The sequence below is a fragment of the Pseudonaja textilis genome, chromosome 1, assembly GCF_049901715.1.
Source record: "Pseudonaja textilis isolate UNSWEBS1 chromosome 1, rPseTex1.2, whole genome shotgun sequence".
Taxonomy (NCBI): domain Eukaryota; kingdom Metazoa; phylum Chordata; class Lepidosauria; order Squamata; family Elapidae; genus Pseudonaja; species Pseudonaja textilis.
In genome coordinates this window covers 218,240,361-218,261,901 of record NC_141990.1, presented here as the reverse complement: position 1 = coordinate 218,261,901, position 21,541 = coordinate 218,240,361, and the positions used below count along the sequence as shown (strand labels likewise).

The 21,541-nt window shown below is 36.4% G+C and overlaps 1 protein-coding gene across 31 annotated transcripts in view; it reads left to right on the top strand.

Moving 5' to 3' along the window:
• BIN1 (bridging integrator 1) overlaps positions 1 to 21,127 on the top strand; it is a 109,528-nt gene extending 88,401 nt beyond the window's left edge. For 4 of the 31 annotated variants that reach the window (XM_087920489.1, XM_087920484.1, XM_087920481.1 and 1 more), the window contains 8 exons: positions 5,583 to 5,711; positions 7,023 to 7,103; positions 9,447 to 9,557; positions 10,472 to 10,495; positions 16,504 to 16,605; positions 17,454 to 17,564; positions 18,026 to 18,127; positions 20,631 to 21,127. In XM_087920489.1, coding sequence (XP_087776615.1) covers positions 5,583 to 5,711; positions 7,023 to 7,103; positions 9,447 to 9,557; positions 10,472 to 10,495; positions 16,504 to 16,605; positions 17,454 to 17,564; positions 18,026 to 18,127; positions 20,631 to 20,738 — 768 coding nt within the window. In that variant the 3' untranslated portion in view covers positions 20,739 to 21,127. The remainder of the gene's footprint in view (positions 1 to 5,582; positions 5,712 to 7,022; positions 7,104 to 9,446; positions 9,558 to 10,471; positions 10,496 to 16,503; positions 16,606 to 17,453; positions 17,565 to 18,025; positions 18,128 to 20,630) is intronic. The other 27 variants (XM_087920491.1, XM_087920486.1, XM_087920482.1 and 24 more) reach the window with 8 other exon arrangements.
• The last annotated feature ends 414 nt before the right edge of the window (positions 21,128 to 21,541 follow it).

The following is a 21,541-nucleotide window of genomic DNA, read 5'->3' as shown; positions in this document are numbered from 1 at the left end:
TTAATTTACTAACAACAGGAACACTCTAGGGCAGTGATGGCTAACCTTTTTCACATTGCGTGCCATGTTGTGTGTCCTCCTTCTCATCTGGGTAGAAATAAATAAAGCTGGCTGTAATAATTGTGACCGTATTGCAATAAACTGTACTTTGTCTTCTAAAATAGCAGGTGATGAGAAGAAAAGGTTGTTGTGTGGGAGACACCAGAATGTATAAGGTATAGATCTCCTCAGATTCATGGCTTTTATAGCCAGAAGACTGCTTAATGTTCTACACTTTGAGCTGGGCTTGTATATGTTGTAGAATTTTGCTATGTAATCCTGTGCTGAGAAATTATTTTCAGGTCTTTCCAAGAATTTGGAGAGAGCTAATAATAAAGGTTTTATTTTTCATAAATTGTAGAAAATGATGAAGTATGTAGTTTGACATATATTTATTGATTTTTTTTTACCATATAAAATATCCATTAACAATAAAAATCAGATTCATTATAGTAAATATCTAGTGTATTCTACTCAACACAACAATGCAGAATACTCATTCATAAGGGAGAATGGATAATTCAGACACTCTGTTTCTACTACTCCCTACCAATGTTGTAGGCTCTTCCACCTTCAGTAACTCTGTATTGTACCTACTCACTTACTTCTTAATTTTGACATAGATTAAGCAAGCTTTTGAAATACCATGGCATTCAGCAAACTCCAAATAGAAGTAATAGTAAGAGCATAGGCATCATCAACAACACCATCTGTCATACCATCTTCAGTTGTTACTAAAATCACTGTTCTTTCCAGTCTTCCACCCCCACCCCAAAGAGAATTTTACTTACATCCTCTCCAAAGGAGAAAAGATATGTGGTGCACAGTGCCCTCAGCTGGCCTTTCTCTTTCAATGCATAATGAAACTTATAGCTCACTGTGATCAACAACAGGTGAAATAAAAAGTCCTTTAAATCCTGTAAGAGGATTGCTTTCACTTTCTTCACAATTGTTGTATTATTAAAGCATCAACAAATCATGGTTTCCCTTAGAAAACACAACAAGGGTTGCTTCTAATTGACCCTTTTAGCATAGTGGTGCGATTTGTACCTGAAGTAAATTTCTAAATTCAGTTTTAGGAGGGGGAAAAATGAACCTTGGTATGTGATTTTAAAGAAGTACTTGAAAATTTGAGAGGCATTGATAGAATGTTCTGCCTCCTGTGAATAGCATAAAATATTTAAGCATTGCAGATAGTCTCCTCTTTTAAACCTCTATATGAAATATTTAATTTGGAAGAAAATATCTTTCTCTTCCAGTTCTTATTGCTGCAGTACAATATCTGTTACCATAAAAGAATAAAGCTGAGCAATTACTGCTCTGTCATTACAAGGATGCATCATTCAAATATAAAATAACATTGCTAGGAGGGGGGGAAATGCAAAAACTTAAACAAATCATTCTCCTCCGAAAAGGTTGGTATGGTGTAGACTATGTCCCATTCAGTGGGATATGTACAAACCTTGCACTTTAGAAAAAATGCAAAAAAAACTTTTAATAGTACCAAAACTCTGAGGATAAAATGTAACAAAGAATGTAATAAGAGAACAGTTTGTAGCATTTGGTGTGAAAAGCCAACATCCAAATTAATACGGCAAAGAAAGATAACTTTTGAACTCTAAGAATACTCTAAAAATGCTATGAAAACCACTTGCTATATATTGATATACTGTATCTATATATCTATTCTCTCACATTACACATATTCTTTCCAACTCAACAGAGCAGCCCTGGATTAAACATTAAGCAAAGTAACTACATGCTTAAGACAGCAAGGGAAGGGGGCACCCTCCCTGTATTATGCCCTTAACTCTTTCCCTGCCAACCATGAGCCATTTTTTGTAATTATCTTTATCCTCCATTTTTTAAAACTTTAATTTGCATTGTTAAAAAAACAAACATTTTCTTTGGCATGGTGAATGAGTCAAGTTTAATTTTTTTTTTTTTTTGGAAGGTATGATTTTATCACATTTGTTTCCTTCCCATGCCTTTCAGGAAAGAACAGTATTTTGGGGATTAATTGGGCTTAATCATGTCCTGCCACAGAGTGATTGTAGGGAAAGTCTCAAATGAAACTGACTATAAAATGTGAACTTCAAAAGACTAATCTTTTTACTGAGTCAGTTATTATGCTGCCAAATCTATTACACAGATCTAGAAGAAATACTGAACATGGTAATTAGTATGATAGTATCTACTATCCCATTGATGCTAATTAAGGTGAAATTGCTTTAATTTAATTTTTATGTAGCAGGGCCTTTATAGACTCTTATATTAATTTCTGCTTTTTGTAAAGTACTCCAGGTGCCTGCTGTAAAGAAAAGCATGCAGCTGTTTTCAGAAAAGGCAACAAAACAGCTGCAGCAGACAATGAGAATATGTGAATGCCCTCAGAAGATAAATACAATGTAGAATCACATCCACACATGTAAATCTCTAATAAGCATGGAAAGATTGTAAGTGATGAACTGGAAAATGAAAAAAAAAATAGACATGCTACATTATAAAATAGTTCCATAAAAGAAGAAACAGATATGATCTCTAAGCTAGGGAATTTAAAATCCTTGTTAACAGCTGTTTGCATAGCAGCGGAACCAACTATAAATGTTGTGACAATGGCAATATAAATATCCAAGAATCCACTGATGAAGTGCCATTTCATTACAGTGAATTTAAACTGATTTAAACTAAGAATAATAAAACTGCAGTATCTACCCTGGATGCTCAAATGAAAACATTTGAAATGCAAACTTTGGCAGGCCTGGAGAATAAAGCTTAAACAGACAATAAAGTTCTTATGGGATCAGATAGCAATTTCCATTAAAAAAAACCTATTACTGTACATTAAGTAGGTCATATCCTAAAATGGGCACCTGCAAGCTATGAATTGCCACATCATGAAAAGGAAAATCTACCAACATGTACTGACTTAAATATATATTTAGCAGAGGATATGACCCTACAGCAAGTAGAAAACAAGACTACTCTTTTGCAATGAACGTCTCTGGTCTTGTGAAAGACTGCTAGCTGGTGTTTCAAGACTTTTCTTTTAGGAACTTGATTTGTAACTGGCATTATGTTGCTTGCAGATGAGTTGAGTAAAAGAAGAATGAAAGTGGCAGTGTTTCAATATATAAATCTCAATGAGATCAGAGATCAAGTTAGGAATGGATTAGTCATTTTTATTGCCAACTAGTTCCAAACTATATATACTATTATATCTTCTTGCAATCCTTTAGCCAAATCACAGAAATAAATACTAAGGGATAAACATTAATTAATGTGTTGTTTTCTCATTGGGATTGCTAACTCAAGTAAATAATTTATGGAATTACAAGTACCACCCACTTAGGAAAAAAGACTCTTTATGGGAATCAGCCGTGCTGGTCTAAAAATAAAAGGACTAATTATGGTAAGTGACATTTGAAGTGACATGAATTTATTTTCATTGAAAGGTGTAGTAGAAGAGGACCAGGAAGAAGAGTATACCAGATGAAGTTCAAGCAGACCTAATCCCATGATATAATGGCAATGTGGGCAATTTCTATGGGGCATGAAATTCTTTGGGATAGGTACTTCCCTGAAATTGCAATAGAAAGAGATAGGCCAATGATTTGTAGTGCAAAAGACATAATTAGTAGAGAAGAATGCACAGTTGTGTAAGTTTGAAGGTTTGTCTAAGACTTGAAAGAGAGAGAGAGACAGACAAATAGGCAGGCAGGCAGGACGGAATATCTAGCATTAAAAGGACATGAGTTTTGATCCTTCCTGACTTACTGTAGATGACGCCTTAATAAGAGAGCCTTTACTCCCACAACATATTTGACAAATATCACTTCTGATGGGCATTGGAGTGTTTTCCCCATGGCCAGACTTGTACTTTGCTCTCCATATTGTTGGAGGGACAATACCATAAAATCAAAAGCTGAGTGAATTTAGCTACAGAGATTAAAGGAAATAGAAATGGCAAACTATTTATTTATTTATAATGTTTACTTACATCTGCAAAATGAGGTCTTCAGATTCAACATCTCCCTCTACCAACATTGACTGGAACTGACCCTGGAGTAAAGAGGGAAACAACACAATACCTCCTATTCCTAATCCCTTGAGTTGGCCCAGAAGGCCCATAACGTTGTGATGGTATTGAAGGTCCCTGGGAGATCAAGGAGGGCCAGGATGGATGCACTACATATTACCTTCTTGTCAATTTTATAAAGTACTTTTAAAAGATTCATACAATCATTGCTAGATAACCTAGATAGGGTTAGAAATATAATTGGGTGATCTGATTCCATATGATTGTATCTAAGGAACTCAGGAAATTTTGCTCAATCAGCACTGATTCTTGAAAAATTCTGAAAAACAATCTTTTATTTATTTTGGGGAGTTACTATTTATCTTTCACATCAGTTTTGTTTTTTTTACTTTTAAGGTTGTTTTTCTATAATAAATAAAACTGAATAAATGGAAAAAAAGAATGCAGTCAAAGTTAGAACAAGCTGACCAACTTCTAAGAACTGCCCCAAAGCAAGTGTGCAAATCATGTGAATTGTCCCTTGGCCTTTCCCATGACCTAGCACATACCAGTTATAGAAGTTTGACAATGATTAGTGGCTTATTCTTAGCAAAGCCTCTATTAGGCATATTTAGTCAGGTCAGGGTAGACTTGTACGCATATCATTTTGACTGAAAAACATTATTAGAACAATCAAATTATTTTGAATTTGGAAAATCAACTTACTGCTGTCATTCTACCTAGAGCTGAGATTGATCCCAACAAATTTAGAAACCTAAGACTGTGAAGAGATCTAAGAAAGAGTGTCATAGTACTGAAGAGAAAATTAGTATGTAATAAATACTATTGCTTTGATGCTGTATACCTGATGATATCAAAATAAATAAAAATCCTTAATGTTAATATGTAGGAGAAAAGGGATTCCCAGACCAGCTTAATTTCTTCTACTGCTATCTGTGAGGTCATGATTCCAAAATAATCAGATCTAATTTCTATTAATTAACATTGAATAACGTTTAAACTACCCATTGGCAACATTGTTATCATCACATTACAATAATAATGTGGGTTTTATGTTATTGGGAGTCTTCTGCATTGGAATCAATCGAAGCTGGTTAGAAACCCTTTTCTCTATGGAAGTAGACATTTCTGCAAATGTAGGGCTACTAGCTTCCCTGGCTTTATAGAACATTAAAAAAAAAAGTAATATGCAATTTCCCACCTTGTTGTTCCAGAAAGTTGCACAGACTCTAAATATGTTTGCATGTCCTATCTTATGCACATTAATTATGTTACGCTTCTCTTCTGCAGAAGGGAAACCTGCCTACGACTGAAGTGTAACTAATGATGCAAAGCTTTTTGGAAGAGTGTGATTGTTTCCTCTTATTGCCACGTGTTTTTGTTCTGACCCTCTTTGTATGTAATACAAGTGTGCCATTGTTTTTACTTTGCTAACCTGGTTCCCTGTCTCTGGTTTTTTGGGTGTCGCTGTTTGTGCCGTGGCCATGTGTTCACATGCATGCAGTTGAGGAAAGGCCCTCCTGTGCCACCACCTCCAAAACTCACTCCATCCAAGGAGATGAAGCAGGAGAACATCATCAACCTGTTTGATGACAATTTTGTCCCAGAGATCAGTGTGACAACCCCCTCACAGGTTAGCTTCTCCTTCTTCCCTGCCCTCTCTTGTCCTATCTTCTATTGTTCCCCCTCCGCTCCCCCCCTTTCTTTACTAGAGGTGTCAAGCCAAGAAAACTGTTCAGAGGGTAAGCAGTCAAAGGGGTTTGAATTGGGCCAAAGGAATAGTGAATTGGAACCCCCAAATATTGGTGGGTTCTTAACTGGAAATAGAACAGAGAAAACATAAACAGAGCACCTGATTTCTTCCATAGTGTCCTTCACCAGGATTTCCAAACTAAATAGGAGAAAAGTGTGTGTGTGTGTGTGTGTGTGTGTGTGTGTGTGTGTGTGTGAGAGAGAGAGAGAGAGAGAGAGAGAGAGGAATGTTAATGGTTTGGAACTCCCAGGCAGCCATCGATAATCTGAGCACATTTCTTCTTTTTAATCTGACACAGCTTGTTCAGACAAAGTCAGAGCATTGTCAAAACTCAGTCTGGACTTTGCTCGTTGTTTTGTCTGTATGAATTTGCAGTGGACTGTTGGTTAATTAAAATACAATTATTAAAAGTGCTATATTTATTTTTCCCCAGTTGAAATCATTATTTTGATTTATGGTGAGTTTTGGCTCATAATGTTTGAGAATCCCTGACACTTATGAAGTTCTTGACATTTTTAAAGTCTCCTCTATCGAAAGAATGGATTTGAATTGTGTGAACTGGAGCTCCAAATGTGGGGTTCCCACCTGTTTGATTTCCTTTAAAAGGCAGTGGCCATGAGATCATTTTGTTCTTAGGTAATGCTAAGAACAAAGGTGAAGGACTGTGCCTTTTGAAAGGCTTCTGCAAGAGTAATCTGAAGTTTTATTGTGTTTTTAAGAGCCATCCTTGTTTGTTCAGATCAAGCATGGGCTGATTAATTCTTCTTGGCAATTATTTTACATGATAAACGTCCTCTCCCCCAATGGTTTTAGGAGCTTTGGGATTATACTAAGAGAGGTCATACCCTTTTCAAATGATTTTGCATTTAATTATTCTTACAAATTGCTAGCATCCACCAGCCCATTAGAATCTCATGACCTCCCAAACTAATATCTAAAAGCAAATTTGTTAAGGGACTTATCTGACTAATAGGTGAACCTCTTTTGGGTGACTCAACTTTAGATACTATGATGAGATTAAAAAGCAGCCTGATCAGTTTTCTGGCCTCATTCTCACAACTTTTGTTGTCGTCGTCATCATCACCATCATTATCATTGTAATAAATGCTCTTTTAAAAAAGTCATAAAAAGCAATCAATGGCACCTCTAGAATGTATGTTTCCTGACTCCATTCTTCCTTCCCTACCTCAGCACGGTGGCCTGCGGCTTTTACCTCTTCCTCCTGTTCGGCGACTGAAACTTTGCGTGAATGGCCTGAATTTGGGAGAAAAGGCAAGTGTAGGCCTCAGGTTGCCAATGTGATGGGACGCCCCACAGGCAGATGGACACTGCATGTAGTGTTCAATAGTTTGGTGGATCAGAATTTCCTTTTCACTCTGGGATAGAAAATGAGATAGAAAATGACTTAACAAGTTTTCAGTATCTTTCTTTTTTTTTGGTAAAACTTTAGTTCTCAGTCCTAGACAAAGAATAATATGCAATACATACGCTAACACTGGCAGCATCAGATAAGTATCAGAGACCTTTCAAGCACAACTGAGAACCCATTGAAAAAAAGGTGGGGAAATGACCAGTTCATTCATGTGAACGTACTAAACAGTTGTGTTTCTCTCTACAAACTGAAGTGTTACACTTGGGATATATCTCAATAAAATGTAGGCCTTGTAGAAGCTTAGAAGATTAAGTTCTCTATCTAGAAACTCCCTTTCTGAAACTGCTGTAAGAATAGAAGTTGGCAAAAGTTTTAGATATTGTGTCTTTTTTCTTCTTCTTGTCATCCAAATAGCTTTTGATGTTATGGGGATGTGGAATGGGGGAAAAGACACGAGAAAAAAAAAACCAAGACATCTTCTGGGTTGCTATTTTTCCTAAAGTATATGCTGATTTACAAAGATTCTAGCCCTTAAAATCTCCCATATATGGTTGGAGTAAGCATGTCACCTCAAATGTGTTTCTCAGTGACAGACAGAAGACAAATTTATGCCTGTGTATTAAACATGCAAGCAAGCGTTGCTATTTTAGTTTGAAGATAAAAAATAGACAATTTGAACTTTTTTTGACAGAATTGCTTCCATTCAGGAACTACAGTTGCAAAACTTGTCTATACTTTAATGTTTGAGAAAGCCGTAGGCCACTGATCAATCTTTCTATCCTTGTCTGCTCCTATCCTTTCCCTGTAGCATGCCTCAAGCATTTTTATGCCATGTTTTGTATTGTACATATTTGTGTAAAAACCCTTGCATAAACAGAGCATTCTGACTGGGACAAATTCAGAGTATAGGCCACTTGAACTGGAAAGTATACTTAGAAAACAAGTTGAATTTTTAGTGGCTAAGTGGGGGGCGGGGGGGAGCGAAAGGTATATGGGCACATTTCTATTTTTAGCTGGGTCAATTATTTAGGAAGATAGAGAAAATTATCAAGGAGGAAGATACTTCAACAACTGGTGCAAGTAACAGGTAAGATTCCAGCATGGCTGTGACCTCATTTTAAAATTTTATTTCATGTACACAAAGCTTAAAAATTGGACCTTATTTCCAAAGAAACTGTTGTCAGAACCCTTAAAGTTCAGGTTAACTATGAATGTTTAATGCTTATATTGTGGAGGTGAAGGAACAGGAAACATCTCAGTTGAATGGATTTCAGTGGGTTTTCTTCTTTTTATAAAAAAGTAAACATTAAGAAATTATAATAATATACTATGTAATAATCGAGAGTTAGATTGCTTTAGTTGAAATATACCAGATATCCATCAACTGATACATTTATGGTTTTTTGGTAGAGATTTGGTGTTGACAATTATTTTGATTTACCCAGTAGAAATTAGGAAATGATTTAGGTTTTTTACATTACATTAAGCAGGATTTTGAAAATGTTGTTTAATAATATAAATTGGTAAGATTATATGATCTGCTTGATAATAAGAGGATGCTGGTGTTTCTGTCTTGTTGGATGCAATATAACCTGAATGTTTATGGTATTCTGTAATTTATGATGGTTGAAAATACGAACCCAGTAAGCAAGCTATCTAAATATGATAGAATAGTAGAGAAACCACTCAGATACAGAATAACAGAGTTGGAATGGACCTTGGAGGTCCTCTAGTCCAACCCCCTGCCCAGGCAGGAAGTCCTATGCCATTTCAGGTTCTAAAGAAAGAAATAGATGTTGGTTACAGAAACATTGTGAGACTAAATTAGAGGTTTTCACAGAAGGTGCTATTCCATTTTATTTTAACCAGAAATGTGGTATCAAGATAACAGTTGTGCTGGAAATTGTAGGTCCACCATAGGTTTGAAGCAGTGAAGCCTGAGAGAGTCAAAGAGTCATTGTTTGGATGTATGGAACTTCAAAATTGTTCTAATAGACAGCCTAGGACAGTGGCATAACAAATGCAGTGCCTGAACTTTGTAAAATGTTAATACTTGAATTTTACGATCGATTATTTGCAGAAGTATTAAGCACATTATAGCCAACCAACATATATGAATATATATTTAATATATAACATTTTTGTACCTTCAGTTTGCAGATAACATCTTCCGCATACCCTCAATCTTTTTAAACTGCCTAACTGTTTAAAAATACTGATTTTTTTCCTTTAATGCTGCCAAGTTTGATGCCCCTGGGTCTTTCCAGGAGGGAGCCAGCCTATTGGATTTGGATTTTGATCCCATTAAACCAGATAACAACCTTGTAGGGAAGTCTCCCACACCTGCTACTCAGGTTGGTTCACTCACTGTCATTCCTTTGCTCCATGACCAGGCAGTAAAGACTTTATGGGTTCTTATGGGGAGAATTGTATGGTGTGACAGATGAACTCTTGGTGATTAAAACACATACTTGAGTCTTGCATATATCTTGTCGATCAGCAGTAATATTTGGTGTTTATTTAAAGTATTTAAGAGCTTCACATTCATTATTTCTTAGAATATTCCTATCTTGTATTACAGGCAGCGCAAAGGGTTGGAGAGGGGAATAATGGTTTGTCTTTAGCCAAGTTGCAATATTAAAGATTTGGCTAAGCCTGAAATAGTTATCAGGCATACCATAGATTATTATTAGTTAGATGCCATTGAGTTAGATGCTCATGATGATTGCATAGGCAAACACTCTTCATCTTGCACTGTATTTAGTGTAACTCAGATTTCTTTGAAGTACATTTCTTTGATTCTATCCATCCATCTTATCTGCCATCTTCCCCCTTTTGAGTACTGAAATATTTAAAGAACTCAGCTACTGAAATTGATTGATCATGGGCAGTAGGTCAGTGTCTACTGACCACATAGAACAGGGATGTCAAACTCACATCGTCATGTTGTTGTCATATGATGTATCATGACTATTTTCCCCTTTGCTAAAATGGGGGTGGACATGGCCACCACTGAAGCATCCAGCCCCTGGACTGTGAATTTAACACCCCTGACATAGAATAATTATCTCCAGGAAGATCTGTTTCTAACGGTTTCAAATCTTAACTACTACTAATGGAATATCCAAAATTATAAACTACGTTACTTAGCTTCAATATATGACATTGCTAAACATTTTGTGGCCATTTGATATGTTTGCACTTTTTATGTTGTTTGAAATAATAAAGACTTAATGCTTTTTTCCCCATTGCTTTTTGCTATGCTTAGTCTTTCTCTTGGGATTTATGGGAGGTAAGATTTCTATTAATACAACTTTCACTGTAAAATTATGATGTAACACTTGGTGTTTGTAAATGCTATTTTGCACCATTATTATGCAAAGACAGTTGTGTGTATCTTGAGCCTCTATTTTCATTGACAGTAGAGCAATCTAGTTGCTTAGTCAGATACTCTCGCATTAGAAACCTCTGGCAAATTTAGTAGTATAAGGAACAACATTATTTTATTGTTTTTATATTTTAGTTAGAAAATATTGTGAGCAATGGCTGTCAAAATTTCCTTTTGTATTGAAAACGTGGCAGAGGTATGGAGGAAACCTTGGGGTTTTCTGATGTCATTTCATCTCCCACATTCCCATTGTGGCCATTCGATCTCAGATATTCCAGCTGTTGCTTTGGAAATTGGCAAGGATGATAGAATTTTTGAACAGATCTCTCTTGTGTTCTGGAGAAAGTTCAATGCATCCCATGGTACTCTAGAGACATAGAATTACTTCTTAAAAGGAAATATGTTTTATAAGTATACATAGTACTTTATATATATAAGTACTTTGTACACACACACACACACACACACACACACATACATATACGTATATACATATTCAGTAAACTGAAACAACTGTGGGGGCCTGACTCACAGACGGACACAATACAGAAGCCTGATGATGGCAGATGACATTCTGCCAAAACGTTGCTACAACTTTAAAAGCACAACAACAATGACATGGGAAAACACCCGAACAAAGCTGAATACCATACATGTAAGTACCTGCGAAAACTTAAGAAAACAAATATATATGTTTATGCATATGTATATGTATATGTATATGTATATATGGCAGTGGTGGGATTCACATTGTTTTTACTACTGGTTCTGTGGGTATGGCTTGGTGGGTGTGGTAGGGGAAGGATACTGTAAAATCTCCAGTCAGAGGTAGTATTTGCCGGTTCTCCTAACTACTCAAAATTTCTGCTACCATTCTCTAGAACTGGTCAGAAGCTGCTGAATACCACCTCTGGTATATGGTTTGCCATTACCTTCTTCCTAAGGCTGAGAGAAAGTTTGTGGCCCAAGACCACAGAGCTAGCTTTGTGCTAAGGCAGGGCCAGAACTCACGGTCTCCCAGTTTCTAACCTGTTGCCTTAATGACTATACCAAACTGGCTTTCCAGTGATAAAATGCCTTTGGTAGTACAGTTTTCTTTGTTGGTTTAGATTGCATCTGGTAGTGTCTCAACAGTTCTTGTTTCGTATCATGGTACTCTGTGGTATCTATCACTGTTTCTAAGTTTGTGTTGAAATGAAGTTGACAATGGTATCATATCAAGTGCTATCAAATCTTTAATCTTGTTAATATATTTGGGCATTTTAGAATCAGTGCTTATCAGCTATTAATAATTTACTTCTGTATGGTCTTATATTTTTAAAAGCATTGTTCTGATTTCCTCTCATTTGTAATGTTTAGTTCTAGCTATTGTTTTCTGATGTAATGATAAAGGGATCATCAGATTATATAGATATATAGTAATAGCTTTAACAGTGGGATTGCAATTATTATTGAACATGATTGCTGTGTATAGCACACTTAATTTCAAGTTGTGTTTTTATTATGCTATTTGGACTGTGACTTATTAGTTATTGATAGTTTTCCTCCATTAAATATCAGTATCAATGAAACCCTAGGTCCACTTTAAATTTCACACAATTCTGAACCATCTTCAATGGGAATATAAAATTGTCACTCTAAACTGTATTTTACTAATGGGTGTTCCATGCTTTCTTCTCCTAGAAAAAAATGATATTTATGATGAGTAGACACTGAGTTAGAAATGGAGATATCAATCCCAGACATTGGAGGGAAGTTATTTCAGAATCTGTCCTTCAGATCTATTTAGGATAAAATAAAAGTTTTCAGTAATATCAAGGAAATCACTGGAAATCTGATTTTCTTTACGGTGGATGTGCAGACTACAGTGTTTCTTTATTCAGATTTAATTCTTTATATTCCAGCAAGATTTTGATTTTAAGGGGAAAGGACAACTAGAGATAAAAGCCAAGCATCCTTTTAAAATAGAATCAGCAATATAATGAGAGTCTACATAAAATGACAGAAATATTTAGAGAAGAGAATATTTGTAGTTTTTCAACCAAGCACACAGAGCAGCAAGGACCCCAGAGAAATACATATTTAAGGAAGTTTGGAGTTGATTGGGGAAGAAGGCCTCCCCCGCTAAGCCAATATTGTGAAATAGCCTCCCTGGGGAGATTGGATTATCTCCAGGGGTGAGATATGACAGGGTTAACTACCGGTTCGGGATTTACGAGTTTCCCTGCACGCTGTGAGCCGTGCGCCTGTAAATCGTCATCAGCATGCTGTGTGCAGAGACACGGCCTTTGAAACAGCCCTCTTTTCCTGCTTTTTTTAACTGCAGCTGTGCCTCATTCGGCAGCTGAAGTTGAAAAATCAGGAAATAAAGATCAGGTGAGAGCCCAGGTGGGCAGGTGGGCAAAAACATCAGCAGACATAGAACTGGTTCTATGTCTGCTGCTCTTCAGAGCTACCTGTTCTACAGAGGTGGACAGAACCAATAGAAACCCACCCCTGGTTATCTCCCTCTCTGTTGGTTTTCTGCAGGTTTTTAAAGAACTAGCTTTTTTGAGAGAGAGAGAGCCTGCCCTGATTTGAGTTGTTGTTGCCATCTGTTATTCTCTTTCTATTTTTGTAGGGTTGTTGTATTTTTTTAATTTTTATATGGGGTTTATTTTGCATTATATTTTTTACGTGAGCCACTGAGTCATTTTTAGTTGTGGTGACATACAAATATGTTTAATAAAACGATTAAATATAGCACTGCTATATTATTAACATTGCATGCGTTTCCCATTCTCTCTCCCCCACCCTCAGTGAAAAAAATTCACGCTTTTGCTACGGGATTGGTTGCATACATAACATTGCATTACCTTTCCCCTATTAATTATCTAAAATATAAAGCATTTGATTCTTATCAGCCCAATACATCTAATTACTCTGGAGCATTTTCACTGTCCGTCTTCTCACAGGATTTTTCATTATTGTATCTTCTCATACCCATTACTTTCTCTCCTGGTTGCCCAATTTTTGTTTCTCTCTTTTCCTTAAATTTTATATATCTGCCTAGAAAAAAAATCCCTTCAGCCAGTGGAATTTATGGATTCATTTCCTGCTGATAATTTTAGCAATAGTGCATTTGCAGTAGGCTGGCCAATCAGCCCACCCAGGTTATCAGCTAGTTAAATAAAAAAAGGTTAAATTAAAAAATGTTCAGAAATGTCCTTCTTGATTGCTGTGCTCCATACCAGGAGTTACCTGATTCCTGGTTTTCTTTGGCCTTATTTACTTAGCACACTTCACTTCCAATGAAATTAGAATTTAATTCCTATCAAATTGACAGGACAGGGTTTAATGAAATTAAAGTTCTACAGTGATTTTATTTGGAACATCTTGTAATAGTTTATAACCATCTTTGGGATGGATGTCCTTTTATAACTTGCCTTTTGAATTTTTAAAGTTGTTCCCGAACATTTGAAAAATGCCAACTGTATCCATAAAAATTCTTACTGATTACAAATATAAATTGTACCAAGATTTATATACCACTCTTCTTTGAACCATTCAGGACAGTTTAAGAAAATGCTAATTTGTTTATGAAAATAGTTCACCAGAACTCAACTCAGGCTTGAGGGAGACTTTTGATTTTAAGTTTGCATGGGCATTCATTTCATTTACTACATACTAAGAAAAGAAAATCCTAAATCTATAGTTGGGGGATAATAACTTCTTTAATTTGGGATTTTAGAATCCCCTCCCCCTGGCTATAATAAAAGCTGGTGTATTACCTTGTAGTAATATATATCATAGTACTTAATTTAGTATAGTAAGGTAATCTATACTAAGGTATATTATAGAATATCCCATTGTCCTGATTTCAGAAATTATATTTCTTTTTAGAAATATTCAAGCTTCTCAATATATTAACAATTTATGTTTTGTTTGGAGGTTAAAAGGTTGTTTGAGAAAAAGACATTATTAAATGAAGGAGGCTATTCATAGTGCAGAGTAGAATTTTTTTCTCATAACACTAAAGTTGTGACTCAAGTGTCAGGAACATTACCCACCACCAACAAAACAACATTACTTTTGGCAACAAAAATACTACTTTTTAATTAATGGCTTTAAAAAAGAGGTGGAACAAATTTGTGCAGGCTGTCTTAATGAGCTTCTCATGATGTTGGTTTGAAAATTACAGCAATTTTGGATAAAGTGACTGATAACTTGTACTCATGCTCACAATCATCACGCAGCCCACACAGTCATGTGATCACAATTCGGGTGCTTGGCAGCTGGCACACATTTATAACCAGTTACAACAGCCTGTGTTCATGTGATTTCCAGCAAAAACAAAACAAAACCCAGTCATTGCGGAAGCTGGCTTCGCATAATGATCATGATGATTTGCTTAACAGCTTTTTTTAAAAAGGAGCAGGTTCTGTTAAAAGAAAACTTATTGCCAAATTAAAATTAATCATAATTCCCAACACTGGCTGCTGCCTATAAGGAAAATCTTTATAAAATGTTTTACCATTAGCATCTAGCACCAGCAAGATTGGCTAAAATATATTCAAACATGAGTCCAGAATGCTGGAAATGTACGTACAAACAAGGTACCTTCTTTCACATGTGGTGGTCCTTCCCCGAAGCAGGAAAATATTGGAATAAAATAAGGAATTGGTTGCAGGAAATTATTGGTCTCCAAATTGAACTAAAACCTGAAATGTTTCTCTTAGGAATAATTAGAGAAGTATTTAAGAAAGAAATTAAATATATTATAATACATATATTGACAGCGGCAAGAATAACTTACGCACAGTGTTGGAAACTAGATAGTAACACCCCCCACCCACCCCCCGATAGTATGATAATAAAGAAAGTAATGGATTGTGCAGAAATGGTCAAATGCGCATTGGAACTGCAAGATTGAGAAGATATGGAATACTATACGGTCTGGGAGAAGTGGTATAATTGGTTAGACAGTAGAAACAAAAATTAATGTAAATATGTATATTGACCTAAATGGAAAAGTTGATGTCACAATGCTGTGAAGATTGTATATGAGTGTTTAAAGTGTGGGAAAGTTCAATAAAAATTATTTAATAATAATAAAATTAATAATAATAATTCCTTTTTAGTTCTCCAGTCTCTTTTCAGCCACATTCAAATATTTTATTTAAGAGAAATAGAACAGATATGGTAGGTTTCACATGAATAGAAACAATAATGATACTTACTCTTCCTTTAATGACTCCATCCCTTGTGGGGATGGAGTCTGGGCAACTGAATGGAGCCGAGTGTTTACTGGCCGGATGCCCTTCCTGTCACCAATGTGGAGTTTTGTTCAGCAGTTATAATGATGATGGGGAAAAAAACCTCTGACAATTTTGCAGTTTTATGGAAATCAGAAAATACTGGACATGCTCTTGATTTAGGATTAGGGTTAGGATTAGGGTAAGTAAGGTTGACACAATCTTAATTGGTTAGCTTTCATACAAATAGTCAAATCATGCTTCTGTTTTTTTTTTTTTTACAAAAAGAGAAACAGTACAGCAGGGACTGAAAAGATTCATTTAAATCTCATGTATAGAAATATTAGAGGACATATGAACTCGACCCAGACAAGCCAACTCTAAGAATTTAATAAAAAGCTAATATTCTAGCCTAAAACTATTTGCTTCTCATGAAGGTAATGCAATGGTAATACTTGCCAATACAGTACACAAATTGGGAGTCTATTGATCTTAAACAACTTGCAGCATGGATTTAACCACATCCATATTCATTTAACAGATCAATCCAGTTCAGCTTTGACCTTCAGAAATTAATAGTTCAGACCAGCCCTAAAAACAGTCATACAATTCTCTGCAAAGGCATGGGATTGGTAAAACACTTTGAGATCCAGGAGTTTAACTGCTTTTGTGTTGCAGTCTACAGAAGCCACTCCTGCTGAGGCTGAGGGAGCTGGCAAAGGAGGAACAGCTGGAGCTGAAGCAGCTGCTAAACCCGAAACTGATTCAGGATCTGCCTCAGTAAGACAGTAGGGAAGGGAGAGGGAGGAGGGGTCTCGTTCTCCCCTAACCGTTGTTCACATTTAATATGAGCAGATGTGAGCCTATTGAAGATAAAATATTTAGCTTTTCTGAGCTGTGGATTGAATCCCTGATTGGAGACTCTGTTGATTTGGACCATAGAACAAAGCCCATTATTCATCCATAGATGGTTGCCTCTTCGATGCAAACAGTTAAACATATTCCTGCAGCATTTGCAATTCATTTGAATTAGGAAGAATATATTTGCTTCAGTACCAGTTAATCATCTTGGAATTTTTATGTGTGCCCAACATCTGGATATATATATAAAATTATATATATTAAAAAACACCCCTTTTTCATTGCTGAGTCTAACTTTCATTTATTCAGCATGTCTAGTTACAATTGGATACCCTTACAAAATCACTAACAGCTGTTATTGCTGGGTTTGAGAATAATTCTGAGGACCCAGAAATTAGATATTTGTGATAAACACCAAAACTGATTTTAGGTTTTGTTTTTTTTAAAGGAGAAAATTGACCAGAATTTCTGCCTATTACTACAAATCTAAATGTCTTGTAATAACAGAATCTGTTATTTACTCCATTAATCTTTACGGACACCAATTTCCCTCTACAATTTATTGCCTTCTATGGTTTCCTTTCCATCTCTTCATAAGTCATTCTATTTACCTCAGCCTCCCCTCATACCTAAAAATACTGACACCTAATGAATATTTGAATAAAGGATTCATGTTCAGAAATGGCTACAGGGAGGGGTTTGCTCTATATTCTTTTCTCAATTGGGCCTAACTCTGGTGTCTTTAACCCTGTTTTTATTTTCTTCAGAGTCCTCTGCCAACTGTAGTTGTGGAGAATGTCCCTGCCACAGTTAATGGGACTGATGAGAATACAGCCGTCTCTGAGAGGTCTGACATGCCACCAGGGTTTCTCTTTAAGGTAAGTTTCTATGATGAAGATGCACCATTTCATTCTATTGTTTTGAATAAATAAAGCTGTAAAATGGAAAATAGACTCAGCCCTTTATGATAACTCAGTGCACAATTTTAAATGAGTTTAGTTTGGATACAGGAAACTTACCAGTTGCAGGTAAATTATTGTCTGTTGAAAGAAGAAAGATACACACACACATATATAATATACATACATAGTCACACACATATATAAATTATACATATACATGATAAGATAAAATAAGTATTAGATTTTAGAAATTCAGTAACAGATTCTATCCAAAAATAGTCTGTATTCCTGAATACTGAACAGATTAAGGAGAAATGGAACAGCAGATAGACTGCAGCGTAGTTAGTATGTAAGGGTTCAGCTGCACTAGATATGTATGGATATGAAACAAGATCTCCCCCTTAATCCTTAACTGTGGAACCAATATTCTTGTGCAGGTACAAGCCATGCATGATTACACAGCTACTGACAATGATGAATTGCAGCTGAAGGCTGGAGATGTGGTCTTGGTGATTCCATTTGAAAATCCAGATGAGCAGGTAGGGTAATAATGCGATAGGTGTGTCTCATAACTAACATGGTTTGGTAAGACCCACATTTGTCCAGTTTCAAAAAGATTTCGGATCAAATCTGCATTCTGAACTGAAGCATGCTATGTGACCTTCAGCAAGTCAAACATTTCAGTTTAACCTCTTGATAGATAAGATAATGAGTAAATCTCTGTTTCTTCAAATAATAGTCTATTTCTTTAAAATGATATTTTCCTATGTGGAAGCAAATATTGCATGAGAAGGATGTGGTTTAATAGAGATCTATGGTATAAGAAGGGACATGGTGGCTCAGTGGCTAAGATGCCGAGCTTGTCAATCGAAAGGTCGGCAGTTCAGCAGTTCGAATCCCTAGTGCCGCATAACGGGGTGAGCGCCTATGACTTGTCCCAGCTTGTGCCAACCTAGCAGTTCGAAAGCACGTAAAATATGCAAATAGAAAAATAGGGTCCACCTTTGGTGGGAAGGTAACAGCATTCCATGTGCCTTTGGCATTTAGTCATGCTGACCACATGACCACGGAGACATCTTCAGACAACGCTGGTTCTTTGGCTTTGAAACTGAGAAATGGAGTCATGAACGACTAGCACATATGTGTGAGGGGAACCTTTACCTTTACCTTATGGTATAAGAAGATGAATATGGATTATTGCATTTCCTAATCCAATTCAATATCCAACTAAGGAGGTTATCCTTTTTTAGTGTTATTTTTTAAATTATACTATATTTAACTATTAGTCTGTAATATTAGGTTTACCCTATTAGATCAGAAAAAGGCAATCAGAATAGTAGAATGGAGAGTCTCATTGCCCAGCAACATATTTTCTAAGTATTAAAAAAGGATCTCTTAATTATCTCAAGGTAATTTAATTTACCTTTTAAAAAGTGAATTGATGTACCCACCATTGTACTCTCTGCTCTTTTCTAATTTCATATTTGCTTTTCATACCTCTCTGCCCTACAAACGTCTACAAATTGTGATGGTGGCTATCAGTGCCATATTTTTTTCTCCTCTGTCTTGTTCATGCTGTTTTTGAATGCCAGTAGATGGCACTGTGTTCTTATAGGTCTTTATTGCATTCATTCATTTTTGTAAAGAGAGTGAGCTGAAAATAGAAACGTTTCTTAGTCAATTGTACTTTTTGTTTGCATGCTTTTTCCTATAGTCTCATTGCAAACATTAGCATTGCATCAAACATTACAAAGGATGCCTCATCTGTAAAAGGCTTTGTTCAGTTTTGGAACCTTTCCTCCAGTTCTCTGGGTAGCTGTGCACATAGGGTCACTTCTGCTTGCTTGAATTCTGTAGGAGAAAAGCAGACTGAGCTGGAAAGCGGGATTAAATGTGTCATAAGTTTGGAATCATTGCGTTGCCACAAGAAATCTAAGTCCACCCACCTCACACATAAATTCTATTGACCCATATCTAGCACCAATTTAATTTTGACCATTAGTTGACCAGATTCTTTTATTAGAGGTAGCTCTTCTGTGCTTTGAACTCTCCTTTAGCCAAACACTAGCTGGACAGCATTGCTGCCCCCTTCCTTCCAGCAGTCAGAAGTTGCAGTATTGGAGGCAAAGCTAGGAACACTATGGAGAGAGGCAGTGGGTTTTCATGATAGGAATATCAACCTTATGGAATACCTCGATGAGATCAATACTTTTACTAGAGCCAAAAAGTGGGGAATATTGGCTGCTGGGGAAGGATGTTTTCTCTCTAGCAATCAAAGAAGAAATGTTCTTGGAGACACAGAACTCTATGGCTAGATGGAAGGAAGCAGCCCTGCAGCGGGCCAGGTTGGTCACCAGCCTATTTCAGTCTTCTCTTTCATGCATTGATGAACTGATGCATAGAAAAGGTCTCCACTGTTTTTCCAGTTTGCTGCTGGATCCATTCTCAACCCGCCTAAGCTGCTGGTTGGCTCTGAGATAGGACTCCTATATAAGGGCATATCCACAATGACTGGCAGGTCAGAGCCTGTGTAGGTAGGACTATTTAACTTGGGGGAAAGTCAACCTGAGGAAGATAAATACATATAAAATCATACATGGCAAGGAAAAGGAAAGGAAATTTCCCTTTCAGTTTTTAACACACTAAGACCAAGTATCAAACTACTGGAAAGGGCTTTGGAGCAGACCAAAGAAACCAATGTTCCATACAAGGCACAATGAACTTGTAGAGTTCATTGCCATAAGATATGGTGATTTTCATCATGAAGACTCAGTATTGCCTCTAGGTTGGGAATAGCCTGCCTTAAAATCCCAGTTGCAGGAACAACTATGGGAAAAGAATATGACTGTACTGCACTTCTGCTTGCAAGCACCCCAGAAGGATGAGAAGGAACACAAGGGTTATTCACAAGTGCTGCGATTACTGATAATAATTTCATCAACTTTATCACTTGATTTAATTCAGTTTCAGTGAACTTAGAGACAAATAGTGCCTGGTGTTTGTTGTACCAACATTTTCTCTTTTTCTTCTGTCTCTTGCCAGGATGAAGGATGGCTGATGGGCGTGAAAGAATCTGATTGGCTTCAGCACAAAGCATTTGACCAATGCCGGGGAGTTTTCCCAGAGAATTTCACTGAACGGGTGCAGTGAGGTCTTGCAGCTCCTTAGATAGCTTCTCTTCAGCAAGAAAGCAAGAGGTGTCTTCTCCCTGTCCTCCTGCGGAAGTCTAAAAAAATTGAAAGAATTTTTTTTTTTTAAAAAAAAGCAGCTTAAAGGTTGGCTTCTTCACAGAAAACAATGTTTTTAGAAGTCCACTGAATCAAAGTATTATCAAAGATAGAGATAATAAAGAAAGACAGGTTGGGAAAAATCCCTTTTCTGTTTGAGTTAAATAAGGTCAATTCAGAAGGTTGTCATTGAGTGGTGGAGCAATGTTGTGTGAAATAGGATGTGCTCAGCATTGTAAGCTGTGAATCCTAGCAGTCCTGTTCTCCTGAAACTACACAATAAAGTTTTATCTTGTGGGAAGGCACGGTCAACCTGTTTTGTGGCTGAACTTGTTTCTGTGGCACCCCTGCAAATTACACCATCAGGCTGCCCAAGGTTCAATGCCTGTCCTGTGTTTTGTGTGTGTGTTTGTGTTCTCATTTTGAAAAAAATCTAACCAAAATTCATACATTTAAAATACTTGTCAGTGCTTATTAGAAAGAAAGTAATCCTGGTCCTTGAATGGTATGGCTTAAGAATGACATTAGTACCTGCATATTTTTGTCCAGTAGGAAACTTTCATATGGGGGAAAAGTATAAACATAGCTTCTTTACTACTATTGTTTTCATAATCTTGTACTGAAATTGAGGGTTGGTGCTGGCTGCATATTCTGTGATGTCTGATAGGAGGAGGTGATGAAGAAGAAAAATACATATAATTACACCAATGTAGCCGATTCTGACAT